General features: G+C 41.2%; 3 protein-coding genes across 3 annotated transcripts; all 3 read right to left on the bottom strand.

Annotated features, from left to right (window-relative positions):
• Positions 1–1,599: 1,599 nt before the first annotated feature.
• Positions 1,600–6,862, bottom strand: LOC139460484 (failed axon connections homolog). Its single transcript, XM_071241965.1, has 6 exons — positions 6,587–6,862; positions 6,101–6,236; positions 5,172–5,368; positions 4,209–4,408; positions 2,890–3,006; positions 1,600–2,495 (listed from the first exon to the last, which is right to left on the bottom strand). The coding sequence occupies exons 1-6, from the start codon at positions 6,703–6,705 to the stop codon at positions 2,389–2,391; spliced, it is 876 nt and encodes a 291-aa protein (XP_071098066.1). The 5' UTR covers positions 6,706–6,862; the 3' UTR covers positions 1,600–2,388.
• Positions 6,863–7,835: 973 nt separating this feature from the next.
• On the bottom strand, positions 7,836–13,965 carry LOC139473456 (failed axon connections homolog). Its single transcript, XM_071256043.1, has 6 exons — positions 13,821–13,965; positions 13,346–13,478; positions 12,612–12,808; positions 10,793–10,992; positions 8,821–8,937; positions 7,836–8,477 (listed from the first exon to the last, which is right to left on the bottom strand). Exons 1-6 carry the CDS (start codon positions 13,937–13,939, stop codon positions 8,371–8,373), a joined length of 873 nt encoding a protein of 290 aa, XP_071112144.1. The 5' UTR covers positions 13,940–13,965; the 3' UTR covers positions 7,836–8,370.
• A 5,391-nt stretch (positions 13,966–19,356) lies between these two features.
• LOC139454368 (failed axon connections homolog) lies at positions 19,357–22,073 on the bottom strand. The gene is made up of 3 exons (XM_071236024.1): positions 21,955–22,073; positions 20,110–20,242; positions 19,357–19,572 (listed from the first exon to the last, which is right to left on the bottom strand). Exons 1-3 carry the CDS (start codon positions 22,071–22,073, stop codon positions 19,357–19,359), a joined length of 468 nt encoding a protein of 155 aa, XP_071092125.1.
• Positions 22,074–23,955: the final 1,882 nt, after the last annotated feature.

A 23,955-nucleotide genomic window follows, 5' to 3' on the forward strand; every position in this document is an offset into this window, starting at 1 on the left:
GTTTGCATGGAAACACGTAGTACATGACGTTTGCATGGAAACACAAATGGTAGCAGGCATGTAGACATATCGAGTGCCAACTCCTCGGCGTGGATGAACGAATGACAACGTCATCATCCTATGGATAAACATGTGTTTGTAGTCACGCGTGACACCACGTTTGCATGGCAACACGAAGTACATGACGTTTGCATGGAGACACACGTGACAGTACGCATGTAAACATACACGAGTGCCAGCACCTCGGTATAAATGAACGAGTGACAACGTCATCAACCCATGGATAAACGTGTGTTTGTCGTCACGCGTGGCACCATGCTTGCATGGAGACACGAATGACAGTACGTGTACATGAAGACACGCGTGACAGTACACATGTCAACATACACGAGTGCCAGCACCTCGGTATAAATAAACGAGTGACAACGTCATCATCCTATGGATCAATGTCTCTTTGAAGACACACATATGACACAACGTTTTGCATGAAGACATGAAGTACATCACGTTTACATGGAGAGACGTAGTACACCATGTGTGTTTGAAGGCATGAAGTACATCACGCGTGACAGTACGCATGTCAACATACACGAGTGTCAGCACCTCGGTATTAATGAACGAGTGACAACGTCATCATCCTGTGGATAAACGTGTGTTTGTAGTCACGCGTGGCACCATGTTTGCATGGAGACTCGAATGACAGTACGTACGCATATACCTAGATATCTACATCACGTTCATGATGTCTGTGCCTGTCGATTCACCTCTAGAATTCAGCCAACACCTTTAGAATTCCACACCATGATCGTAGCGCTAAGGTGATCGCCACTCACCGACTTTTAACTTAGACGAACGACTGCCATTTTTGGCTACAATACACGATCGCCTTGTGGAACGAAACCTTACACCTCAAAGTTTACAATCACATCACCATACCCGATGACATGATTTGTGGAATGTTGTTGCAAGATCCTTCGCCGATATGACGACAACCTAGCAACAAAGTAGCAGAGTCGTCGACTGTGTATGATAAGCTCGTCTCAGTGAGCTATCATCTCCACATGCCATCGCCACACACCCACCAAAACAAAACAAAACAAAACAAAGAACCCGACTTTCCGCCTTCCTCCCTCCCTGAATCCCTCCTCCTCCTTCTCCCCCCCCCAGGAGCCATCTTGGAGGCGCGCGCCACCGGAAACGGATGTGACGTCATCTTGGAGTGACGTCACATAGGTCACGTGACCCTCTCGACCAATCAGAAGCCAGGAGTGGTCCCAAACCGCTGCACACAACTACTCCTATCATCATAAAATTGTAACAATTCATAACAGTACACAATAGAAATGGGCTATTGATCACCATTAACCAAAGGTAGGTCACCATACCAGGTACCATGGGGACTTACGATACTTCTGCTACCAACATGGTAACCCAGCAGGTTTTACACCATCGCTCTGGCAGAAATGTAAATAAAATTTTGTATTCGAAGCTGATGTTGAAAGTATAACCAAAGGTGCTAGTTCCTCTCAAGGACATACCCCACTTTAAACCATAAAAATGATATATAACAACAAACACCATATTATCTATATCATGGGTTTTATCTATTATTATATTATACCAAACTATAACAATATGAATATTAAAATACATCACATCAGAGAATGAAAGGATTAAAACCCCTAAAGATTTCCAATTTACATAATATTGAGATTCACTTCCACTTTCCTCTAATAATAAACTGTTACCATTGGTATCCCCAAGCACCAATACTCAACATGCTCACTGGGCCATTGTCCATGTGGTCATACACGGTGATTGTTAACATCACACATCCTATCTACAATCAGACAACATGACGGTATAGTTTATTACAATACCCCCGTTATTATAATATTCTGAGGTAGAATAGGTCTTCAGCAACCCAAATTTGCCATAAGAGGCCACTATGCTTGTCGTGAAAGCGACTTACGGGATCGGGTGGTCAGGCTCCCTGACTTGGTTGATACATGTCATCGATCCCAATTGCGTGTATCGATGCTCATGATGTCATGATCACTGGATTGTCTGGTCCAGACTCGATTATTTTACAGACCGCCGTCGTACAGCTGGAATATTGCTGAGTGCGGCGTTAAAACAACAAACAAACAAACAATACCCCGTATAATTACTGGTAAGGAGTGAAAAGGGTCCACCACCAAACTTCCTCTTATTTATTCTTACATAAACAAGAAAAGTTGGGGTGTGGGGAAATGTCTCACTTTGAGTGGGGACTTGTGTGTAATTAAATGTAAATATATCGCCGTGCTTCAGTAACTCCATATTATGGATCACATCACATGGTTTCATTTTTAGGAAACGAACGATCAGTCACTGTGTTATCTCCCTTTACTTGGTTGCCTCCCTTGTCCCGCCGTGTGTGATGCACTGGCCCCAGTCAGGCCAGAATGCGTCCTTCATACGTTCACAGTAGCTGGCCAAGTTGGGATATTCATCTGGGGGATAATAAGAGGTTATCAAAACTTTGTTCCACAGAGACCATCACACGTTTGTTTTGATGTGAACTTCGAACAGACAATACCAACCAGAGTTTTAAAGCAAAATTTAAAACTATATCAAAAGGTAAACATTCACTGAACATCGTCTAAGGAGCCGCAAGTCGCTGAATTGCATTCCTGAATTGTGCCATGATCCCATAACCTGGGTACGGAGCCTGTTTCTCAGCAAATTACCTTCAGGCTTTCCTCTCACATTAAGCTGACATGTCGTGTTATAACTGGAATGATGTTTACAGCGGCGTAAAACACAACTCACTCACCCTTTCCTTAGGGATACATTCGATCACATACTTATATTAATACCATTGTATACCCGTTGTCTGTGTGTTACCTTTTATGAGATTCTCGTATCCAGATCCATTAAACTGCCAGTATGTCTGCGACAGCATACCGAACACCGAGCAGTCTGCTTCACTGGGCTCATCCCCCATCAGGAACCTCTTCCTCCCTGTTGAACAGAATGTTGCCTCAATGAATAACTGTCCTGGTACCTTTAGCTACGTGATATTGTAAGGGCTGGACATGTATAAATTATGTATAATAAAGGAAAAAATAAAAATGTTAACCTGGTGGTGATTCCCTTCATGACTTCCACGCACCATCGATGACAAAAGGTCCACAATATTTCTGGCCACTGTTGCTTACAGATTTTTGTCGCAAACTGTTGATGGATTGACCATTTTCACAAACGTGGTCGACGTAGAGTAAAAGTTGGAATATATAATTTTAAGGGATTTCTAAATCAGTTGTCCATCCGGTTAGGGGTGATTGGCAAGTTCATGGCATAAACAAAACATTCCTTTGTTTGTTTGTTTGTTTGTTGTTTAACGCCGCCCTCTGCAATATTCCAGCTTTATAACTACGATCAGTAAATAGCGAGTCTGGACCAGACAATCCAGTGATTGACACCAGGAGCATCGATCTACGCAAATGTGATACGATGACATGCATCAACCAAGTCAGTGATAAAGACCATCCGATCCCGTTAGTCGCCTCTTACAACAAGCAATGTTGCCTTTTACGGAAAGCATGGGTTGCTGCAGACCTATTCTAACCAGGGTCAAAAACACCCTAAACATGACAATATCTCACCCATGAGAATCCCTACCATCCTGGGCCCATGAGCGATTAACTCGCCGAAGGCGAAGCAATTTCCTGCCAGAATTACGTCAACTAGGAGTGCTCGGAGGCTATGATCGTGGGTTCGAATCCAAGATTTGCTCAGATAATGTTGCTTGGTTTCTCTGCACTATACCCGTAACGGGCTCATGGGTGTTACCAAAGTGTATCACTTAAGGTTTTCCTCCCAAAGGAAAGCAAGCTGACATAGAGTTTGTTTTGTTTCTATTTTAAGGCTTAACTCGGCAAAGTTTCAGCTATAGACGGCGGTCTATGAATAATCCAATCTGGACCAGACAATCTAGTGGTTGATAGTGTGAGCAATTATCCACGCCGTCGGGGTACGGTGACATACTATCAACCAAGTCACCGAACCTGACCACCAGATTCATTTGGACGCCTCTTGCGACCTGCATACAAGACCTATATTGGCAGGAATCTATCCACGACAATGTACGCGGTTACTGAAATATTGTTCAAAGAGACGCTTCAAGATTGACCAGTGACTATTTATTGGAAGACACGACGTACCTATAAAGTCGGAGAGAGACTGGATATCCTTGTTCATCATCTCGACTATCTCCTCCTCCGTGTGGCGACCCAGTCCCTGATCCCACGTTTGTTTTTTAATATGTCGTCGAATCGTCCACAAAAAAAACTTCGTGAATTTAAACGTTTCCAAAATAAACGATGCGTCTCTGCTATAGATCCAGCGAATGAGAGCAAGCAGCCTGGAATGGAATCATATCAAATCATATTGACGTATGATTATTTTGGAACTACTTTGCAATATACACATTAAAAACGTAGTCAGGTGTTGGTGAGTATGGATGTAACGACGCATCAGCATTATTTCAGCCGACTGGCGTTTTTTGAAAGATGCACCCCGTGAAGATCCGGGTTAGAATGAGTCTTCAGCAACCAAAGTTTGTCGTGAGAGGCGAATAACGGGAATGGGGGCCAGGCTAGCTGACTTGTTTGATGCATGTCATCTTAATTTATAGATAAACGGTGCGATGACCCTTCAGATCAACCAACTCGTCATCCTCAAGAGGCTTCCCGCCTTCAACCCATTAGTGGCCACAGTACTTCGCCAGTGATCACTAACAAAAAAGAGAGGCACGAGGAGTCGATACTGTGTTTAGAAAACATCATAGATGTCCTAAAGAAAGCAAACGATATCCGAAGACTGGAAGATCTGAAGTAATACGTGACCTTAATACATGGAATGGAATTCACTATCTGCACATGACACCAGTTTTATAAGGATTGAGGTGTTTAGAAATCATGCGTGATGCCAAAAGAAAGCACTCATTCGACATTAAGCTGAGCCGCCGTGAAATAACTGGCATACTGTTCAAAGTGGCGTTACACTCACTTTCTTTCCCCACATGCGTACAATGTGTCCCTAGCAGTGATATGGATGGAATTTGGTTCGTGAGTTGTAAAGCCCTCCTCATTCATTCACTCATTTACTTAAACGCGTTGACATACCAGTACAGATGTTCCTCCGTCATGACCTGCATCGCCTGCGCTACCCCTTTGTCAGCGGGACTCAGATGCTTGTTAAGGTCTACCCCAAGCTTCTGGTTGAGGAACTGGATACACAGTGTTGTGTCCCCTATCGGCTGTCCATTGTATTCAATCCAGGGGACCTTGCCCTTAGGTGAAGGTCTCATCCCATGGACGTTCTGTGAAAATGTGACCAGAAATGAGGAACTGTTTATAATTATAATATAGGATACTGTAAGTAATAGTATATTTCGTCATTCAATCGGGAGAGCGGAAGGTCGTTGTGCGCGTCATTCCAAAAGAAAGTGAACCTGCCTGGCGCTCGGCATTGAGGGGCTAAAACAAGGACTGATCGGCTCGAAGTCATTATACTGTGTATGAGTGTGGTTTCCATGTTAAACTGCGACAAGGTATCCCAGAGGGCTAGCACTATACAACCAGCATTAGTCACACAGACACATACATATTATATATGTACATATAAATATTATAAAAGTGCAATAATCTTGAACGTGAGTACGATTCATTCGACAAGGTGATTATCTCAAGATTTCCTAAAGAAAAATCCGGATTATAGTTTCTCTACAATGTTCTTTACTGACCTGAGGCCCGTTTCAAAAAGTGATCGTTCTTCCAGAACTAACTTAAGTATGTGATCGCTTTGTGAAACGGGGCACTGGGCAGTGAGTAAATGCTTGATTTACTCCACATTTGGCTAAAAACTACAAATGGATCACGGCGGTAATTAATCTGTCAGCCCAAGTGGTTGATAGTATGAGCAACGACCCGACCACAAGGATACACGCAATCAGCCAGGTCACAATGAAGATTCTCATTAGTTGACAACATTGCATGAATTACTGTATAACTACGAGTGTTATGTCAATCGCCCCCTACGTGAGTTCACTGACCTGGTAGGGTATCCTGGCCATCCGGAGGTAGGTCTCCAGCTTCACAGCAAATGGCGTCATACTGGGGGCATAGGGGCCTCTACCGATCTGATGAAGGATCACTGTATCTCGAGGATAGTCCTTACGCTTCTCCTCTCTATACAGCGAAACAACATCATTACTGTAAATAACCACCCATTTACACCCAATCCCGTCATCTCCTGAAGACACATTACAAAATCAATTTTACTTGCGGGAAATATATCTTCCGTTTTGCTTGTGACATAGTTGAGGTTTCCCAACGAGAAAAAAACACAATGATAACTTAAATTACAGCGTATTATATTTTCAGCACACTTTAGCGGACAGCCACGCCATTCGTCTCTACGAATGGTGAAAACCTCAACAATACCCAGTCAATTGTCATGGGTATCAAATTTATCTCTTCACCGGTTGATTGCGAGTGTATCAACTTTCATCAGGTATCTGTGAGGGACGAGAACCTACTTTAACGTGAGTTTCCTTATGGCGGCGAGCGACACGGCGGTTACTGCAGCACCTCCAAAAACATACAGAATTTTCTGTGATGTGTCGAGGTTTCTAAACGTCTCAAGAAAACTCTCCATTCTTGACGAGCCGACGATACGTCTTCCCTCTCTTCGCGTCACAGCTCAATGACAATGTGCATGCAAGGGAGGCAACTCCTTAGGGGCGCACGCTTGACTGGGTGCGGAATGTGATGCAAGTTCCTGTGTGTATTTCACATATATATAAGGAAAGGCAATATTATTTGTTATCATATTATTAATTTACTGATTATAAAATTAATTACAATTACAGATTCTAGACGCAGTTTCTCTGTCACGGCGAGAACACCATCAGTTGTGACCCCCTCCCAAACCACACACAGAACAGCAGTACAGGAAACGCTTACACGTGTATGTATTCCGTGTGCGACACACACATAAGTTTCAAAGCGCACGTAAAATCCCCAACTCATCATCATCATTGCACGTATAATGGGACGCGCACGACATGAGCAAACATGCTTACGGTACCAAACAATTTTTCATGAAATATATCTAGTTTTTAGGATGTTCTTCGGTGGCGAATAGATTTCATAATCTCCCCATGAAGCGTTTAGGTTTAGATTTCGAACACGCCTAAGGGAGGCCATTCTGCACAGTGTATTGCGGTACCTTAAACAAATGACTGAGCAATAAATGTTGCCCCCGAGCGTGCGTGTGAGACATCCGGGTTCAATTCCCCACACGGGTGCTTTAAATGGGTAAACACCATGGCTGGAATAATGCTTAAAACGCATAAGTTCCCAATCACTTATATCTAATAAAAATGTAAATAGTGAGTGAGTTAAGATTTATAGTCACATCGCCAATATTTCAGCCATATCGTGACTAAATCAAGTTGTACATTAATAAAACATAAATATAGACATTAAAATCTGTCGACAAAGGACAGTAAAAACACTAGACTATCACAGATGTAGATTTAAAACTAGCATATCATCATAAAATTTTAACAATTCATAACAGTACACAATAAAAATGGGCTATTGATCACCAATAACCAAAGGTAGGTCACCATACTAGGTACCATGGGGACTTACGATACTTCTGCTATAGCTACCAACATGGTAACCCAGCAGGTTTTATAGTATAACCAAAGGTGCTAGTTCCCCTCAAGGACATACCCCACTTTAAACCATAAAAATGATATATAACAACAAACACCATATAATCTATATCATGGGTTTTATTTATTATTATATTATACCAAACTATAACAATATGAATATTAAACTACATCACATCTGAGAATGAAAGGATTAAAACCCCTAAAGATTTCCAATTTACATGATATTGAGATTCACGGGATCGGGTGGTCAGGCTCCCTGACTTGGTTGATACATGTCATCGATCCCAATTGCGTGGGTCGATGCTCATGATGTCAATCACTGTATTGTCTGGTCCAGACCGCCGTCGTATAGCTGGAATATTGCTGAGTGCGGAGTTAAACAACAAACAAACAAACAAACAAACAATACCCCGTATAATTAGTAGTAAAGAGTGAAAAGTGTCCACCACCAAACTTCCTCTTATTGATTCTTACAAAAACAAGAAAAGTGGGTGTGGGGAAATGTCTCACTTTGAGTGGGGACTTGTATGAGTAAATGTAAATACATGGCCGTACTTCAGTAACTCCATATTATGGATAACATCACATGGTTTCATTTTTAGGAAACGAACGATCAGTCACTGTGTTATCTCCCTTTACTTGGTTGCCTCCCTTGTTCCGCCGTGTGTGATGCACTGGTCCCAGTCAGGCCAGAATGCGTCCTTCATACGTTCACAGTAGGTGGCCAAGTTGGGATATTTATCTGGGGGATAATAAGAGGTTATCAAAACTTTGTTCCACAAAGAGTTTTAAAGCAAAATATAAAACAATATGAAAAGGTAAACATTCACTGAACATCGTCCAAGGAGCCGCAAGTCGCTGAATTTCATTCCTCAGTTGTGCCATGATTCCATAACCTGGGTCCGGAGCCTGTTTCTCAGCACCCTACCTTCAGGCTTTCCTCTCACATTACGCTGACATGTCGTGATATAACTGGAATGATGTTTACAGCGGCGTAAAACACAACTCACTGAGCCTTTCCTTAGGGATACATTCGATCACATACTTATATTAATACCATTGTATACCCGTTGTCTGTGTGTTACCTTTTATGAGATTCTCGTATCCAGATCCATTAAACTGCCAGTATGTCTGCGACAGCACACCGAACACCGAGCAGTCTGCTTCACTGGGCTCATCCCCCATCAGGAACCTCTTCCTCCCTGGTGAACAGAATGTTGCCTCAATGAATAATTGTCCTGGTACGTTTAGCTACGTGAGATTGTACACCAACACAAATACGTATAAACCATGGCAAATCATGTTATAATGTGAAGGGAAATACATATAATAGAAACGTTAGCTTAATGAGGATTCCGTTTACGATCTCTGATACGTGACGTTGTTTGGGCAGAACATGTATAAACCGTGGCAAATTATATAGAAAGGAAAACAATGTAAATGTCAACGTCGTGGGGATTCCCTTTATGACTTCCAAGCACCATCGTTGGTTTACATATTCTTTTCCCAAACTGTTGATTGACTGACCATTTTCACAAACGTGGTTGACATAGAGTAAAAGTTAAAATATGTATTTCCAAGGGATTAAAAAAGACATTCTCCATCCGGTTTGAGGTGATTGGCAAGTTCAAGGCATTAACTTAACTGCTTATTTTGTTTATATATTTTAAGTACAAAACATTCTATTCTTTGTTTGTTTGTTGTTTAACGCCGCACTCTGAAATTTTCCAGCTATATGACGGCGATGCATAAATAATCGAGTCTGGACCAGACAATCCAGTGATTGCATGACACCAGGAGCATTGATCTTCACAATTGGGATACGATGACATGCATCAACCAAGTCAGCGAGCCTGACCAACCGATCCCATTAGTCGCTTCTTACAACAATAAATGTTGCCTTTTACGAAAAGCATGGGTTACTGATGACCTATTCTAACCCAGATTTTCACGGGTAAAACAATCCTAAACATGATAATATTTCTTCCAGAATCTTTCCCTCCCATTCTGGGGCCATGAGAGATCCAGTCGTCTAAGGCAAAACAATTTCCTGTCTAGAATTACGTCCCTTAGGAGTGCCAGGAGGCTGTGATCGTGGGTTCGATTCTACGATTTGCTCAGATAATGTTGCTTGGTTTCTCTGCACCACACCCATGCTCATGGGTGTCACCAAAGTGGTTAACGTGTATCAAAGGAAAGTAAAGCTTTCGAAGCAAGCTGAGTTTGTTTTGCTTCTATTTTAAGCCTAACTCGGCAGAATTCCTGCTATAGGCGGCGGTCTGTGAATAATGTCATCTAGACCAGACAATCTAGTAGTGATTAATAGTATAAGCAGTGATCCACGCCGTCGGGTTACGGTGACATACTATCAACCAAGTCACCGAACCTGACCACCCGATCCATTTCGCCGCCTCTTACGACCAGCATAGGGGACCTATTCTAGCCAGGAATCTACCCACGACAATGTACGCGGTTACTGAAATATTGTTCAAAGGGACGCTTCTAGATCATCTTCCCGAGGCAAGAGAGTTACCTGACTTTAAAAGTCCAGTTTCCACCCTTGCCGAACTAGCCTGGAATTCCTGGGCTCGATCGTAGCGCCACTAGTGGCTATTACCAGTTACCAATCAGATTCCACCTCTCGTATCACTTTCATTTGCTTCAAACCAAAAAGGCGGCGCCAAGTCAGGACGATCTGCTCGATAATCAAGATCTATATTGTGATAAGACTGGTCTTACATCGCGAAATGCATCAAATCACGTCAGCACCTTGATTAAAAACATGCAAAGATTTTGAAAATATCTGTTGACAACGAGTAGGCGGTGCACATGCTTTGCAAATCTTGCTGTCGACAGATTACGAACCGGATTTCGATTTCGTTGCGCGATTTTGATTGGACTATGCATAGACTCGTTAGTCCAGCCAAATTGTAACTCCATAATACCAGTCTAGTTCGGCAAGTGTAGAAACTGGACTTTCATAGTCAGTTAACTCACTTGCCTCAGGAAGATGCTTCTAGATTGACAAGTAACTATTTATTGGAAGGCACGACGTACCTATAAAGTCGGAGAGAGACTGGATATCCTTGTTCATCATCTCGACAATCTCCTCCTCCGTATGGCGACCCAGTCCCTGATTCCACGCTTGTTTTTTAACATTTCGTCGAACCATCCACACAATAAACTTCCTTAATTTGAACTTTTCCAAAATAAACTCTGCGTTTCTGCTATAGACCCAGCGAATGAGAGCAAGGAACCTGGAATTGACAGACAGACAACTTTATTCGGTACTTCAGGCCACCGACCCAAAATACAATGGAAATATACTGAATATATATTTGCTTCCTAAGTAGATTTAATAATGATTTACCGTTCCACACTGTGTTTCCCTTCGATGATCATGACTTGGGAGAGAAATTTACCTAAGCCTTTTATAATTTGTTCGTTTTCAGCTGACATAAGTCTTATAAAATTCTCAATAGAGGGAGGGGTAACGAGACGCTTGAGAAAAGAGTTTCTTCTTGCTCTAGAATACTGGTCACAAATCATAAGAACATGGAATTCATCTTCAACATGGTTATGTCCCTTTGGGAAACAGATAGAGCAGACACGTTCATTTTATGGAATGTTGTTGTGACGCCCCAGTTCAAGAGCAAGTCTGAAATTATTACACAGGAACATGGCTATAAGTCTACGTTGGTAAGAAGATATATCACAAGTAATATATGATTCCACATTTAGTAGTAATTGCATTTCTTTGATGATGTCAGGGAAAAGTGCGAATGTTTAGTGAGGCAATCTGTCATGAAATGTTGAATATTATCAATGTCTTGGCTTAGCCAAACAAAACCAAATCCAAACTTGAATGAAATCATTCTAATATGTGACGCCCATGTAATTTTTCCTATATCATCAAGAGATTTTAGTATATAATAAGCTTGGATGGGTAGCCTGTGTTATTCCATCTGAATTAGTCTGCACCAGTACTTGACTGCTCTTGACATGTAGTTACCACAGTCTCCTAGAACCATGTTGTTGTTGGTGAACTTATTTACTTCCAAAAAGGATTTGCAGAATCTGTTATAGACACTCTCAATAATGTTACAGTAGCTGGTTCCCCAGATCTCTGATCCATAACATAGGATTGGTGAAATCATAGCATCAAAAGTATTAAAAAGATCATGGTGATTAATGTATCCAAATTGTTTTTGATATTTATATATTGATAGAAGTGCTTTTCTTGCCTGGGCTGCTAGACATGCTTGGGCCTTGGTCCAAGATAACTTTGGTGAGAAAATAAGTCCTAAATATCTGTACATGTTGACAACTTCTATCTGTTGACCATTCAAAAACCACTTTTCATAACTGCGAGGAGGACCTCCATTCCGAAATACTATTATTTTAGTCTTATTCAGATTGACTTTCATGCCAGTATCATCACAGAATTTCTCCATGGTCTTTATTTTCTTTTGAACCTGGAATGGAATCATTTCAAATCATATTGACGGATGGTTATTTCTGGAATGACTTTGCAATACACATATTCAAAACTCGCCATTATTTTAGCCAAATTGTGTTGTTTGAAAAATGAACCCCGTGAAGATCCAGGTTAAAAAGAGTTCAGTAACCAATGTATGCCATGAGAGGCGGGTGGTCAGGCTCGCTGACTTGGTTGATGCAGATCATCGTAATTTGTAGGTAAACGGAGCGATGACCCTTCACATCAACGAACTTGCCATCCTTTAGAGGCTACCCACCTTCAACAGTACTTCACCAGTGATCGCTCACAAAAGGGATAAGTACGTGGCTGGAATTGAGCTGCATGGGGTGTTGAGCTCTCACTCATTCACTCATTTACTAAAAGGTGTTGACGTACCAGCACAGATGTTCCTCCGTCATGACCTGCATCGCCTGCGCTACCCCTTTGTCAGCGGGACTCAGATGCTTGTTCAGGTCTACCTCAAGCTTCTGGTTGAGGAATTGGATACACAGTGTGGAGTCCCCTATCGGTTGTCCATTGTACTCAATCCAGGGGAATTTGCCCTTAGGTGAATGCTTCATCCCAAAGACGTTCTGTGGAAATGTGACAAGAAATGAGCAACTGTGTGGAGATCAAACTGGGACGAATTTTAATATATGTGAATTACGGAACATGGTACATGATACTCTAAGTAACAGTATGTTTCTTCATTCAATCGGGAGAGCGGAGGATCGTTAACGTTGTGTACGTCCCTCCAAAAGAAGTTAAAAGATGGTACCTGTTGTTACCCTGTCTGGCGCTCGGCATTAAGGGGCTAAAACAAGGACTGGTCGGCTCGAAGGTTTTAGAGTGTGTATGAGTGTGGTATCCATGTTAAACTGCGACAAGGTATCCCAGAGGGATAGCACTATACAACCAGAATCAGTCACACAGACACAGACATATGTAAATTTACATATTAATATGATAAAAATGCAATAATCTTGAACGTGAATACGATTCATTCGACACACACACACAAACAACCAGGTCACAAGTACAATGAAGATTCTCATTAGTTGACAACATTGCATGAGTTACTATATAACTACGACTGCTATGTCAATCGCCCCCTACGTGAGTTCACTGACCTGGTAGGGTATCCTGGCCATCCGGAGGTAGGTCTCCAGCTTCACAACAAATGGGCTCACGCTGGGGGCATAGGGACCTCTACTAGGCTGATGAAGGATCACTGTATCTCGGGGATAGTCCTCACGCTTCTCTCTATACAGCGAAACAACAACATTACTGCAAATGTCCACCCCTTTACACCCAATTTCCTGAACGCACATTACAAAATCAATTTTACTCGCGGGAAATATATCTTTCGTCTTGCATGTGACATAGTTAAGGACTCCCAGCGTGAAAAAGACACAATGAGAACTTAAATTACAGCGTATTATATTTTCAGCACACTTTAGCGGACAACCACGCCATTCGTCTCCACGAATGGTTAAAACCTCCTCAATACCCAGTCAATTATCATGGGTATCAAATTGATCTCTTCACCGGTTGATTGCGAGTGTATCAACTGCATCAGGTATACTATGAGGGACGAGAACATACTTAAGCGTGAGTTTCCTAATGGCGACGAGCGACACGACAGTAACTGCTGCACCGCCGACACCATACAGAATTTTCTGTGATGTGTCGAGGTTTCTAAACGTCTCAAGAAAACTCTCCATTCTTGACGAGCCGGCGATAGGTCTTCCCTCTCTTAGCGTCACAGCTCAATGACAATGTGCATGAAGGGAGGCAACTCCTGAGAGGCATCAAGCTTGACTGGGTGCGGAATGATAGATAGATAGATCGATAGATCATCTTTATTTCCTCCAGTTGATGAAGATACATTGATATGAGATATAAATGTATACATATATAACAGCTGATATATTGTATGTACAGACAGTTTCACATCGTTATCAAATGATGTTTCTTAGTAGGTTTTTCCACATTTTAACAGTTTTACAAACACGAAGCATTATATTTGCCCATAGATTGTATTCAATTGCCATAGTACTTTCTGTTGGCAAACCGCCAAGTAAAAAGGACAGAAAGGTATCGTCATCATCGTTCCAGATACTAGAAAAAGTTGTCACATCTAGTAAATCAATAATAGACTCAACAAGAATATTTCTTTGTTGTTCAGTCTTTTTACAATACATAAACACATGTTTGATAATATCAAAAGCAAATGTGCCGCTTAAACATTCATCAGATTGTATACTGTAGGTGCTAAGGCATAATAAATATGCTAAATCATAGAAGTGTTCCGGTCTTTCAATTGTTAGTAACCAAAGTCTGTGTACCTTAGGTGATCGTATAAGAGAGTATCGTTTTAGGTTTTCTCTTGAATGAATCTCTGCATGAATTATGATATGGTCACATACGCTTATTTGTTCTTTAACTCGACTCGCCCATGCATGTTTGGAGGGGAAATGAGAATAAATGGTATATGTGTTTATGTCATTATTGAGTTCATACTTGTTTACAAGTGAAAGCATGTGGTATACGGGTGACATTTTACATTTATCATCTTTTTCTTTAATTGTATCGAGTTCATACTGAACAAGTCTGTGCTGAAATAGTCTTTTAAAGGCAAAGTTAATGTCACTATTACATAGTCTTCCCAGAAATAAGAGAGCTCGTTGATCAATGTACGCCTGGAGAGAAATTAAACCCAGACAATCTCTGGTGACGACGGAAGGAGTGCGTCTAGACAGTCCTTGAATCTTTTTACAAAAATAACGTTGAATAATTTCAAGCATTTCGTATTCCTTTGGTGACAGTTTACCCCATACACTACAAGCAAATAGTCCACATGGTAAAATTACCCTTTCCCATATACGAACAGCTGGGATAGGATTTAAGCCACCAAAGTATAGTCCATGATTATAATTTATATTGACTAACATTCTGAGTTTTTCACATATTAGATGGGTACGTTCTAAGGTTTTCTTTGATGTACTTAGAAGCAATCCAGCATAAGTTACATTTTCCTTTTTAGGAAGTACTTGTGAACCAATGTAGACACATTGACAGACAGATTTGCGAATATTCCCAAACAGTAGAAATGCACTTTTACTGGCATTATATTTCAAAAAATTATTAGCATAGGTGTATATATTATTCAGTAGACATTGCAGTCCGTCAGGGGAGCTGCTCAACAGCGTAGTATCGTCTGCTAATAGGATGCCAGGTGTATTACCCCATGGAAGACACAAGCCACGCCCTAGATCATCAAGTGAATACAACAAGTCGTTAATATATAGAGTAAAAAACCATGCCGATAAAACGCAACCTTGACCAACACCTTGCTTAACATGAAACACATTTGAGGTAAAACCTCCAATGCTTACACATGATTGCATTGAGGTATATATTGTGCGTAAAAGTCGCCATAATTTTCCATTAATACCAAAGTTATACAGTTTGAAGAAAAGACCATTAAGCCAGACTCTGTCAAAAGCTTTTTCGTTGTCGAGAAAAGCGCAGTAAACTGGAGACTGTCTTTCGTTATAATAAGCTATGCTTTCCATTAATGTAAACAGGGCAGTTTCTGCCCCAGCCCCTCTCCTAAATCCAAATTGAAAGGGATGGGGGAAGCCTTTAGATTTGTTTGCCCACTCTTCAATTCTATTCAGCAGAAGTCTTTCGAACAGTTTACTTAATACTGGAGTGAGGGTAATACCTCTGTAGTTAGTGGGGTCGTCTTTACGTTTACCATGGCCTTTATGGATAGGTAAAATCTTTCCAACGTTAAACATTTTAGGTACATATTCATGAGAAACAATTTTATTATAGAATATAACAAGGTGATGGATAATAGATCTACCAGAGTATTTGATATGTTCATTAACTATGCCATCGGGACCAGGCGATTTTCCACTTTTTAGACGTTTTATAGTTGCCAATAACTCATCAGATGTGAAAGGACAAATCAACGTGGAACTAACGTCACTGTTCCCTTGGTCATTATACGAATCATTTTCAATCTGTTCCATGCGAATATTCACATAATCAGTAAAATCTGAGTCAAAATTGATATGATGATTTGGCATTGATAAATCCTTGAAATATTTGGAAAACAGATTACAAATTCCTTCCTGTGTATTACAGGATTCTTCATTATACACAAGCGTCTGGGTTTGTTCCTTCTTTCTTTTATATTTCTTGGTTACTCTAAAGTACTCTGTTACATCGACCTCAGCTGCTTCATATATTTCCTGAAACTTTTCGTCTTTCAGTTTTTGTTTGGAACGGCGATGCTGCTTCCTAAAGATACGTTTTGCTCTTTTATACTCAATGTAATTTGCATCCTCTTTATCATGAGATTTACCATTATAGATCCATTCACTACGGCGTTGTCGCATTGTACGATGCAACATATTTAAATTATCCTTTTTCCAGTATGGTTTTAAATGAGATTGGAATTTTGAAGATGGTATACTTAGTTTAGCTGCAGCCTGTAACGCTTGTAGGATATAGTCGTGATAACATTCAATGTATTCATGAGGAGATGCGTACTGAGTTTCGTCAAACTGAGCACATCTAAAATAGTTTTCAGTTTCATATCGGTATAACATAAAGTCTACGTCATTAGCTTTACGCCAGTTAAGATGTTCACCGCCATAGTGGCGTGGCTGGGAATCAGTACTCAGACACAGGAATATCGGACTATGGTCTGATACTGAGTATTGAACACCAGTATCTAGAGTATAACCAACAACGTTACTAACATGTTGGAGATTAATGAACACATAATCTATCATACTTCTTATAGTTTTACATTTACTTGTGAAGGTAAAAAAGGCATTATCGTCAAGGGGTACGACAGAGATTAGATTCCGTTCAGTGAGCACTCTTTGCAGATATTTCGCTCTGCGTTTCAATATAATTCCATGCCGCAGGTCTGCATTAAAATCGCCCAGAAGAATTGTCTCCCCTTGATGAGAACATCTATCATAGATCTCCAGTACATTATTAAGTTCTTCTATGTATACACTATCTAATACGTTAGATGAGGGAAGGCGAGCACCAATTATATACATAGGGCATTTATTAATGAAGAGTTTAGCCCCAATGATATGCTCGCTTGAAGGTATACTAATTGCTGACGACCTCCGACATGTACTCTTACGAATAAATATGGCTATACCCCCTGCGCCTCTTTGAGATAAGTGGTCATGCTGACATTTAACATAGACGTTAAAGTCATCATCCAAGTCATAGAGTAGATATCCACGTGTGTCGTCCAGCCAGTGTTCGGTAATAACCAAAATGTCACAGCTCATTAGTTTTGAGCGAATTTCATCTAAGCAATTCAGTGCCCCACGCACATTCCACGTAATCATGCGAAGGATTGCCATTAGAACAAGTATATATGTCGCAAGTCTAAAATTGTTCATCAACATTATTAATGTTCAGCCTTATCGTCATTGTACCACACATTATTCGGTAGCCACTCACGACAGTTAACGTTTTCGGGCCAGAAGCAGTCATCATCCAAGATGATATCTGCACATTGCTGTGGGACAGTTATTCGAATGGTGAAGGTAGGATTGCGTCGCCCTTCCCAGTGTTTCATGAGTCTCACATTTGTGATAGTTACATCTCGATTCTTAGCATAGTCACATATAGCATCTTTTACAACGTCAAATGGTTCGTCAGCTCTGACATAGCTTAGGACCAGTCTTTTGTTTCTATTTCTATAGACACCGGCAAAAGACTTTTCCCACTGATTGTTGAATGTAACATTTCTTGACTCCTTTACATTGTTTACAGGTTTAGTTTGCTTTTGTCTGACGACGCCATCATGCTTGACAATGAGCGGCTCGGGGGAAGTGTCTTCAGAGCTTGGGTCTTTACTGCCTGCATTGTCATGAGTCTGAGGTCTGAATGGTAGGCTTGGGAATTGACGAGAGTCTATACTCGTGTAATTGGTCCTTTGAATGGGTGGGGAAAGAGGTCTGTTGGAATTTGGGCTTCCCTTCGTAACAGTCTCTGAATATAAAAGTTTGTTTCTCGTGTTCATGCAATCTATTTTTCCATCGACAACGCGCACATTCTTGTCAATAGATATAATTGTTTCTTTAACATTTCCTCTCAGTTCAAGTAACTCAGTCTCTTTCTGTTTGAGTTGATTACGTAATTGAATTAAGTCCGTCTTCATTGACTGTTCATTTGAACGAAGTGTCTGAATCACAATCGTACACCTTTTCACTTCATCGCTCTTTTCATCATATGCACTGATTAGCTGTAACATATCTCTGTCATATTTGTCTTGAAATTGATCTAGTTGTCTGCGCACACTGTCAAACTTCTTGTTCACATCTTCATGCAAGAACATTAGTTTCGCCAATACACTTGACAATATGTCCTTGTCCTTTTCCATAGCTACATCAGTAGCAGGCTTCATACAGGCTTGCTTTGGTCTACTTAAAACATCAGTCTGAATCACATGAGCTGGAATAGCACCTTTAACAAACTTATAGAGCAGATACACATCAGATGCATATTTTTCTGCTACGCTTTTAGTTTGACCACTTCTATTGACTCTCTTAATCAAAATGCCCTCTGGAAAGTCTCCACACTCTGCTTTGGCTACATCATAGACAGATTCTCTGATATGATTGAGCCCTGTATCATCATTATCATAGGCGTCAACCAATTTCTGCTCACAAGTCTTTCTATCATTTTCGCCAATTATCTCTTCAAGCTGCTTCAATATACTGTAGTCCAGTTCATCTGGCAGTTGTGTTGAGTACGCTTGAGCACTTTGACTCATTGTCAATATAAAGGTATAAAGAAGGATTGTTTTACCTTACATTGAGATGTCCAGTGGTCAATCACAAAATAGTCCTACTGTCTCAGGGTAATGCATCACGTATCTCCAGTAATTCACAATTATTATCGTCCACTTTCTCACAAGGCTGTAGTATGCATCATACTGTTGATGACCCTTCACATCAACGAACTTGCCATCCTTTAGAGGCTACCCACCTTCAACAGTACTTCACCAGTGATCGCTCACAAAAGGGATAAGTACGTGGCTGGAATTGAGCTGCATGGGGTGTTGAGCTCTCACTCATTCACTCATTTACTAAAAGGTGTTGACGTACCAGCACAGATGTTCCTCCGTCATGACCTGCATCGCCTGCGCTACCCCTTTGTCAGCGGGACTCAGATGCTTGTTCAGGTCTACCTCAAGCTTCTGGTTGAGGAATTGGATACACAGTGTGGAGTCCCCTATCGGTTGTCCATTGTACTCAATCCAGGGGAATTTGCCCTTAGGTGAATGCTTCATCCCAAAGACGTTCTGTGGAAATGTGACAAGAAATGAGCAACTGTGTGGAGATCAAACTGGGACGAATTTTAATATATGTGAATTACGGAACATGGTACATGATACTCTAAGTAACAGTATGTTTCTTCATTCAATCGGGAGAGCGGAGGATCGTTAACGTTGTGTACGTCCCTCCAAAAGAAGTTAAAAGATGGTACCTGTTGTTACCCTGTCTGGCGCTCGGCATTAAGGGGCTAAAACAAGGACTGGTCGGCTCGAAGGTTTTAGAGTGTGTATGAGTGTGGTATCCATGTTAAACTGCGACAAGGTATCCCAGAGGGATAGCACTATACAACCAGAATCAGTCACACAGACACAGACATATGTAAATTTACATATTAATATGATAAAAATGCAATAATCTTGAACGTGAATACGATTCATTCGACACACACACACAAACAACCAGGTCACAAGTACAATGAAGATTCTCATTAGTTGACAACATTGCATGAGTTACTATATAACTACGACTGCTATGTCAATCGCCCCCTACGTGAGTTCACTGACCTGGTAGGGTATCCTGGCCATCCGGAGGTAGGTCTCCAGCTTCACAACAAATGGGCTCACGCTGGGGGCATAGGGACCTCTACTAGGCTGATGAAGGATCACTGTATCTCGGGGATAGTCCTCACGCTTCTCTCTATACAGCGAAACAACAACATTACTGCAAATGTCCACCCCTTTACACCCAATTTCCTGAACGCACATTACAAAATCAATTTTACTCGCGGGAAATATATCTTTCGTCTTGCATGTGACATAGTTAAGGACTCCCAGCGTGAAAAAGACACAATGAGAACTTTAATTACAGCGTATTATATTTTCAGCACACTTTAGCGGACAACCACGCCATTCGTCTCCACGAATGGTTAAAACCTCCTCAATACCCAGTCAATTATCATGGGTATCAAATTGATCTCTTCACCGGTTGATTGCGAGTGTATCAACTGCATCAGGTATACTATGAGGGACGAGAACATACTTAAGCGTGAGTTTCCTAATGGCGACGAGCGACACGACAGTAACTGCTGCACCGCCGACACCATACAGAATTTTCTGTGATGTGTCGAGGTTTCTAAACGTCTCAAGAAAACTCTCCATTCTTGACGAGCCGGCGATAGGTCTTCCCTCTCTTAGCGTCACAGCTCAATGACAATGTGCATGAAGGGAGGCAACTCCTGAGAGGCATCAAGCTTGACTGGGTGCGGAATGTGTTCAAGTTCCTGTGTGTATTGCACACATATTTCCTCACCCCGTCATATGGAAAGTCAATATTATTTGTGATCTTATTATTGATTTATTGATTATAAATAAAATGAATTGTAATTACAGATTCTAGACGCAGTTCCTCTGTCTTGCTGGGGACAACATCATGATCCCCTCCTTTTCAAAGTTTGAACAAAGGTTTCAGCTCCTCTTTACTACTCAGGGACAAAATATGACGAATTACTGACCACATCCATATCACAAAAACTTAAAGATTCAAAATGTACTTTGTATGTGACGTATCACTTTCACATACCATTCAGGAAAACGCATACACGTGTTATGAGACGCGCACAACATAAGCAAGCATGTAAACAATATATGATGGCATGTACTTTGTGTGAATGGATGGTATTATTGTTGCAGTCATCAATAGAATTACACGTGTTGACACTTAGTCCGGACACTCAGTAATCCAACTTGTACTGTTTAAACACACACTCCACACATACTAATATAGGTATTCAACGACTATAAGACGAATCATTTTGTGACAATATGTATGTTTTATTATTGTACAAAACGAAGGAGCTACAACCTATGCACTATTAATGCATTCGTAAATGCAATCTGTAAAACGATCCTTATCAGGAATATATAGTAGTCGGTTAATTCACGAATCTTAAAGATGTCGATACATGAGTCGGTTGATTCACCTTATTGACACACCCCACCCCACCCCCCCCACCCCCCCCCCACCCCCACACACACACAACACACACCCATACCCCACCCCATCTGGCCGCCTCACCATGACCTCATTCTCGCTCGTGAACCGTTACTGCAAGTCATCATATCCTTTTATACCATAAAAAAGCGATCAAGTTCATGGCTGTTCACAAAACTGTTAGCGTTTGAAATAATACAGTTAAAAAAAGATACCATTTCATATAAAAATAGCCTTAGGCAAGCAGCCCTAACAATTCGTTACAATAACCATGGAGGGGGGAGGGTCCCCCTGAGAGAGGATCCGCCCTTGATAACTATGACTGTATATGCGACAGTTTTTCTAGGGGTATCAAATTCCTCGTTCACCGGTTATAAGTGCAGGTGTTCTGAATGCTATTTTTAAAGGTTATCACATACTTGAATAGCAGCTTCCTGAGGACGACGGCCGTTACGACAGCTGCTACTACACCTCCGACTATATATACAATTTTCTGTGTTACGTCCAAATCCCCAAACGTCTCAACAAGTCTCTCCATCGTTGCTGAATCGGCGATGGGTCTGTTCATGCAGCCGACAGTGTACGTGTGTAAACACAACGGCCTGAATAACTCCGACCATGCTCTTTCTGATAAGCCCGTGTCGACATTCGTAGCGCCGAGAAGGGAAGTAACTGTTGATCAAATCATTTCTCTCAGATAGAAAACAGTATTCAAGTTGGTTGGTTGGTTTGTTGTTTAACGCCGCACTCAGCATTACTCAGCATTATTCAAGCTATATGACGGCGGTCTGTAAATAATCGAGTCTGAACCAGACTACCCAGTGATTAATATCATGAACATCGATCCCCGCAATTGGGACAGTATTCAAATATTGTCATTAGTGAGGTGAAATGGGGTTTAACGTCGCGTCCAAGATTATTGCACTTATATAGCGAAGTGTATGCACGTATGTGTGTGGCTGCTTGTACTAGTCCGGACTGATGCCGATTATTACTGCTAGCTCACTGAGATACCATGCCGCAGTTTAACATGAATATCCCACTCAGACACAGTATACTGACTCCTAGCCGACCAGTCCTTGTTTTAGCCCTTTAATGCCGAGCGCCAGACAGGGTAACAACAAGTATCATTTTTTAACGTCTTTTGGTATGACGCAGTCGGGGATCGAACGGGCGGACGCTCTACCACTCGACCACGGAGGCGGTCAGTATTGTCATGTGTCAGTTCTATGTAATTCATTTAAATTTATTTTTTCTCTATAAACCACCCACGCGTACGGTGGTACAAGAGTTTACAAGATTACAAGATTATGCAGAAAATACAGACATGTAATGAAGATAGTGCTTGTGTGACGGCTATTGATTAGTGGATTGTATAATAATTGTGACAAATTTTGCGAAAGTTTACAGTATAAAAGAATAAACGTTTAATACCGGAGGTATTGTTCCATATTAGATATTTTGTTGGAATATATAACGTGAAAAGGCCTGGCAACGCGAGATGAAATATAATGAAATTCTTTGGCAACAGAGGGTGAGTTGCACTGGTTACACAATCTTTTCTTTGTTCGGATGTTAAGCCGGATACCGGTCTCGACGTAAGTTATGGATGCTTGTTCTGTATATTAAATAGGACACAATATGTTGATTTTGGTAGGTGCAGTTATTTTTCGAATGATGGTAATATTTTAAATGATGATTAGTCGTTTTTCGAGATGTTTGTTATCAATCCAAATAAAATCATATCTTAGTTATAGCTGCCGCTAAGCAAAGATCTGAGGACATCCCATTACGGGTCACGTCAGACCGACCTTTCGCGAACTCTGACCGACCAATGGAATTACTGACAAGAAGGCGACATTAGCCAATCAGAATGCAGCTTTCTCGTGCTTTACGGCACTTATTTCAAATTGGCGACAACGCTTCGAAACATATTTAGACAAATTCTCGCTTATAAATTTGAAACCTGAACTAAAGAACATTCTCGAAATGCTAATATATGGTCTAGATTGTATAGATTCAGTCGTTAAGTCCGTAACTATCGTTCGGAATACCCCGTTTTAAAGTTTTCGAGGCTGCATGATGATGAATATCACATTCCGACTGTCACTTTCATGATCTCGTAAGCGACGCTCTGATTGGTTGGATGAAAGGTCGTTCTAACGTTACTCCTAATGGGATGTCCTCAGATGTCCGCATAAATTTAATATATTTTCAATACTGAACACTCTGCGGGTTACTATTACTCTCAGAAGTTCATAGTGCATATAACGGATGGGAAAGTAGGTGTTCGTGCGTGTGTTCGTTATTTAACGCCGCACTCTGCTTTATTCCAGCTCTATGACGGCGGCCTGTTCATAATATGAGTCTGAACTCAAGTTATTGTCATGAGGAGCAACGATCCACGCGGTCGGTGCACC

This window comes from Haliotis cracherodii, unplaced genomic scaffold, assembly GCF_022045235.1.
Source record: "Haliotis cracherodii isolate W230 unplaced genomic scaffold, xgHalCrac1.p SCAF_1, whole genome shotgun sequence".
Lineage (NCBI taxonomy): Eukaryota > Metazoa > Mollusca > Gastropoda > Lepetellida > Haliotidae > Haliotis > Haliotis cracherodii.

Bases quoted from the DNA above. Each gene is read 5' to 3' on its own strand.
- LOC139473456 (XM_071256043.1), bottom strand. From the start codon at position 13,939: ATGGAGAGTTTTCTTGAGACGTTTAGAAACCTCGACACATCACAGAAA. The intron at 13,479-13,820 runs GTATGTTCTCGT...TTCGCTGTATAG, and splicing joins ATTAGGAAACTCACGCTTAA to AGAGAAGCGTGAGGACTATC. The intron at 10,993-12,611 runs GTACGTCAACAC...TGTCAATTCCAG, and splicing joins ACGGAGGAACATCTGTGCTG to GTTCCTTGCTCTCATTCGCT.
- LOC139454368 (XM_071236024.1), bottom strand. From the start codon at position 22,073: ATGGAGAGACTTGTTGAGACGTTTGGGGATTTGGACGTAACACAGAAA. The intron at 20,243-21,954 runs GTATGTGATAAC...TTCGCTGTATAG, and splicing joins CTCAGGAAGCTGCTATTCAA to AGAGAAGCGTGAGGACTATC. The intron at 19,573-20,109 runs GTCAGTGAACTC...ACATTTCCACAG, and splicing joins TGGCCAGGATACCCTACCAG to AACGTCTTTGGGATGAAGCA.
- LOC139460484 (XM_071241965.1), bottom strand. From the start codon at position 6,705: ATGGAGAGTTTTCTTGAGACGTTTAGAAACCTCGACACATCACAGAAA. The intron at 6,237-6,586 runs GTAGGTTCTCGT...TTCGCTGTATAG, and splicing joins ATAAGGAAACTCACGTTAAA to AGAGGAGAAGCGTAAGGACT. The intron at 4,409-5,171 runs GTATGTCAACGC...ATTCCATTCCAG, and splicing joins ACGGAGGAACATCTGTACTG to GCTGCTTGCTCTCATTCGCT.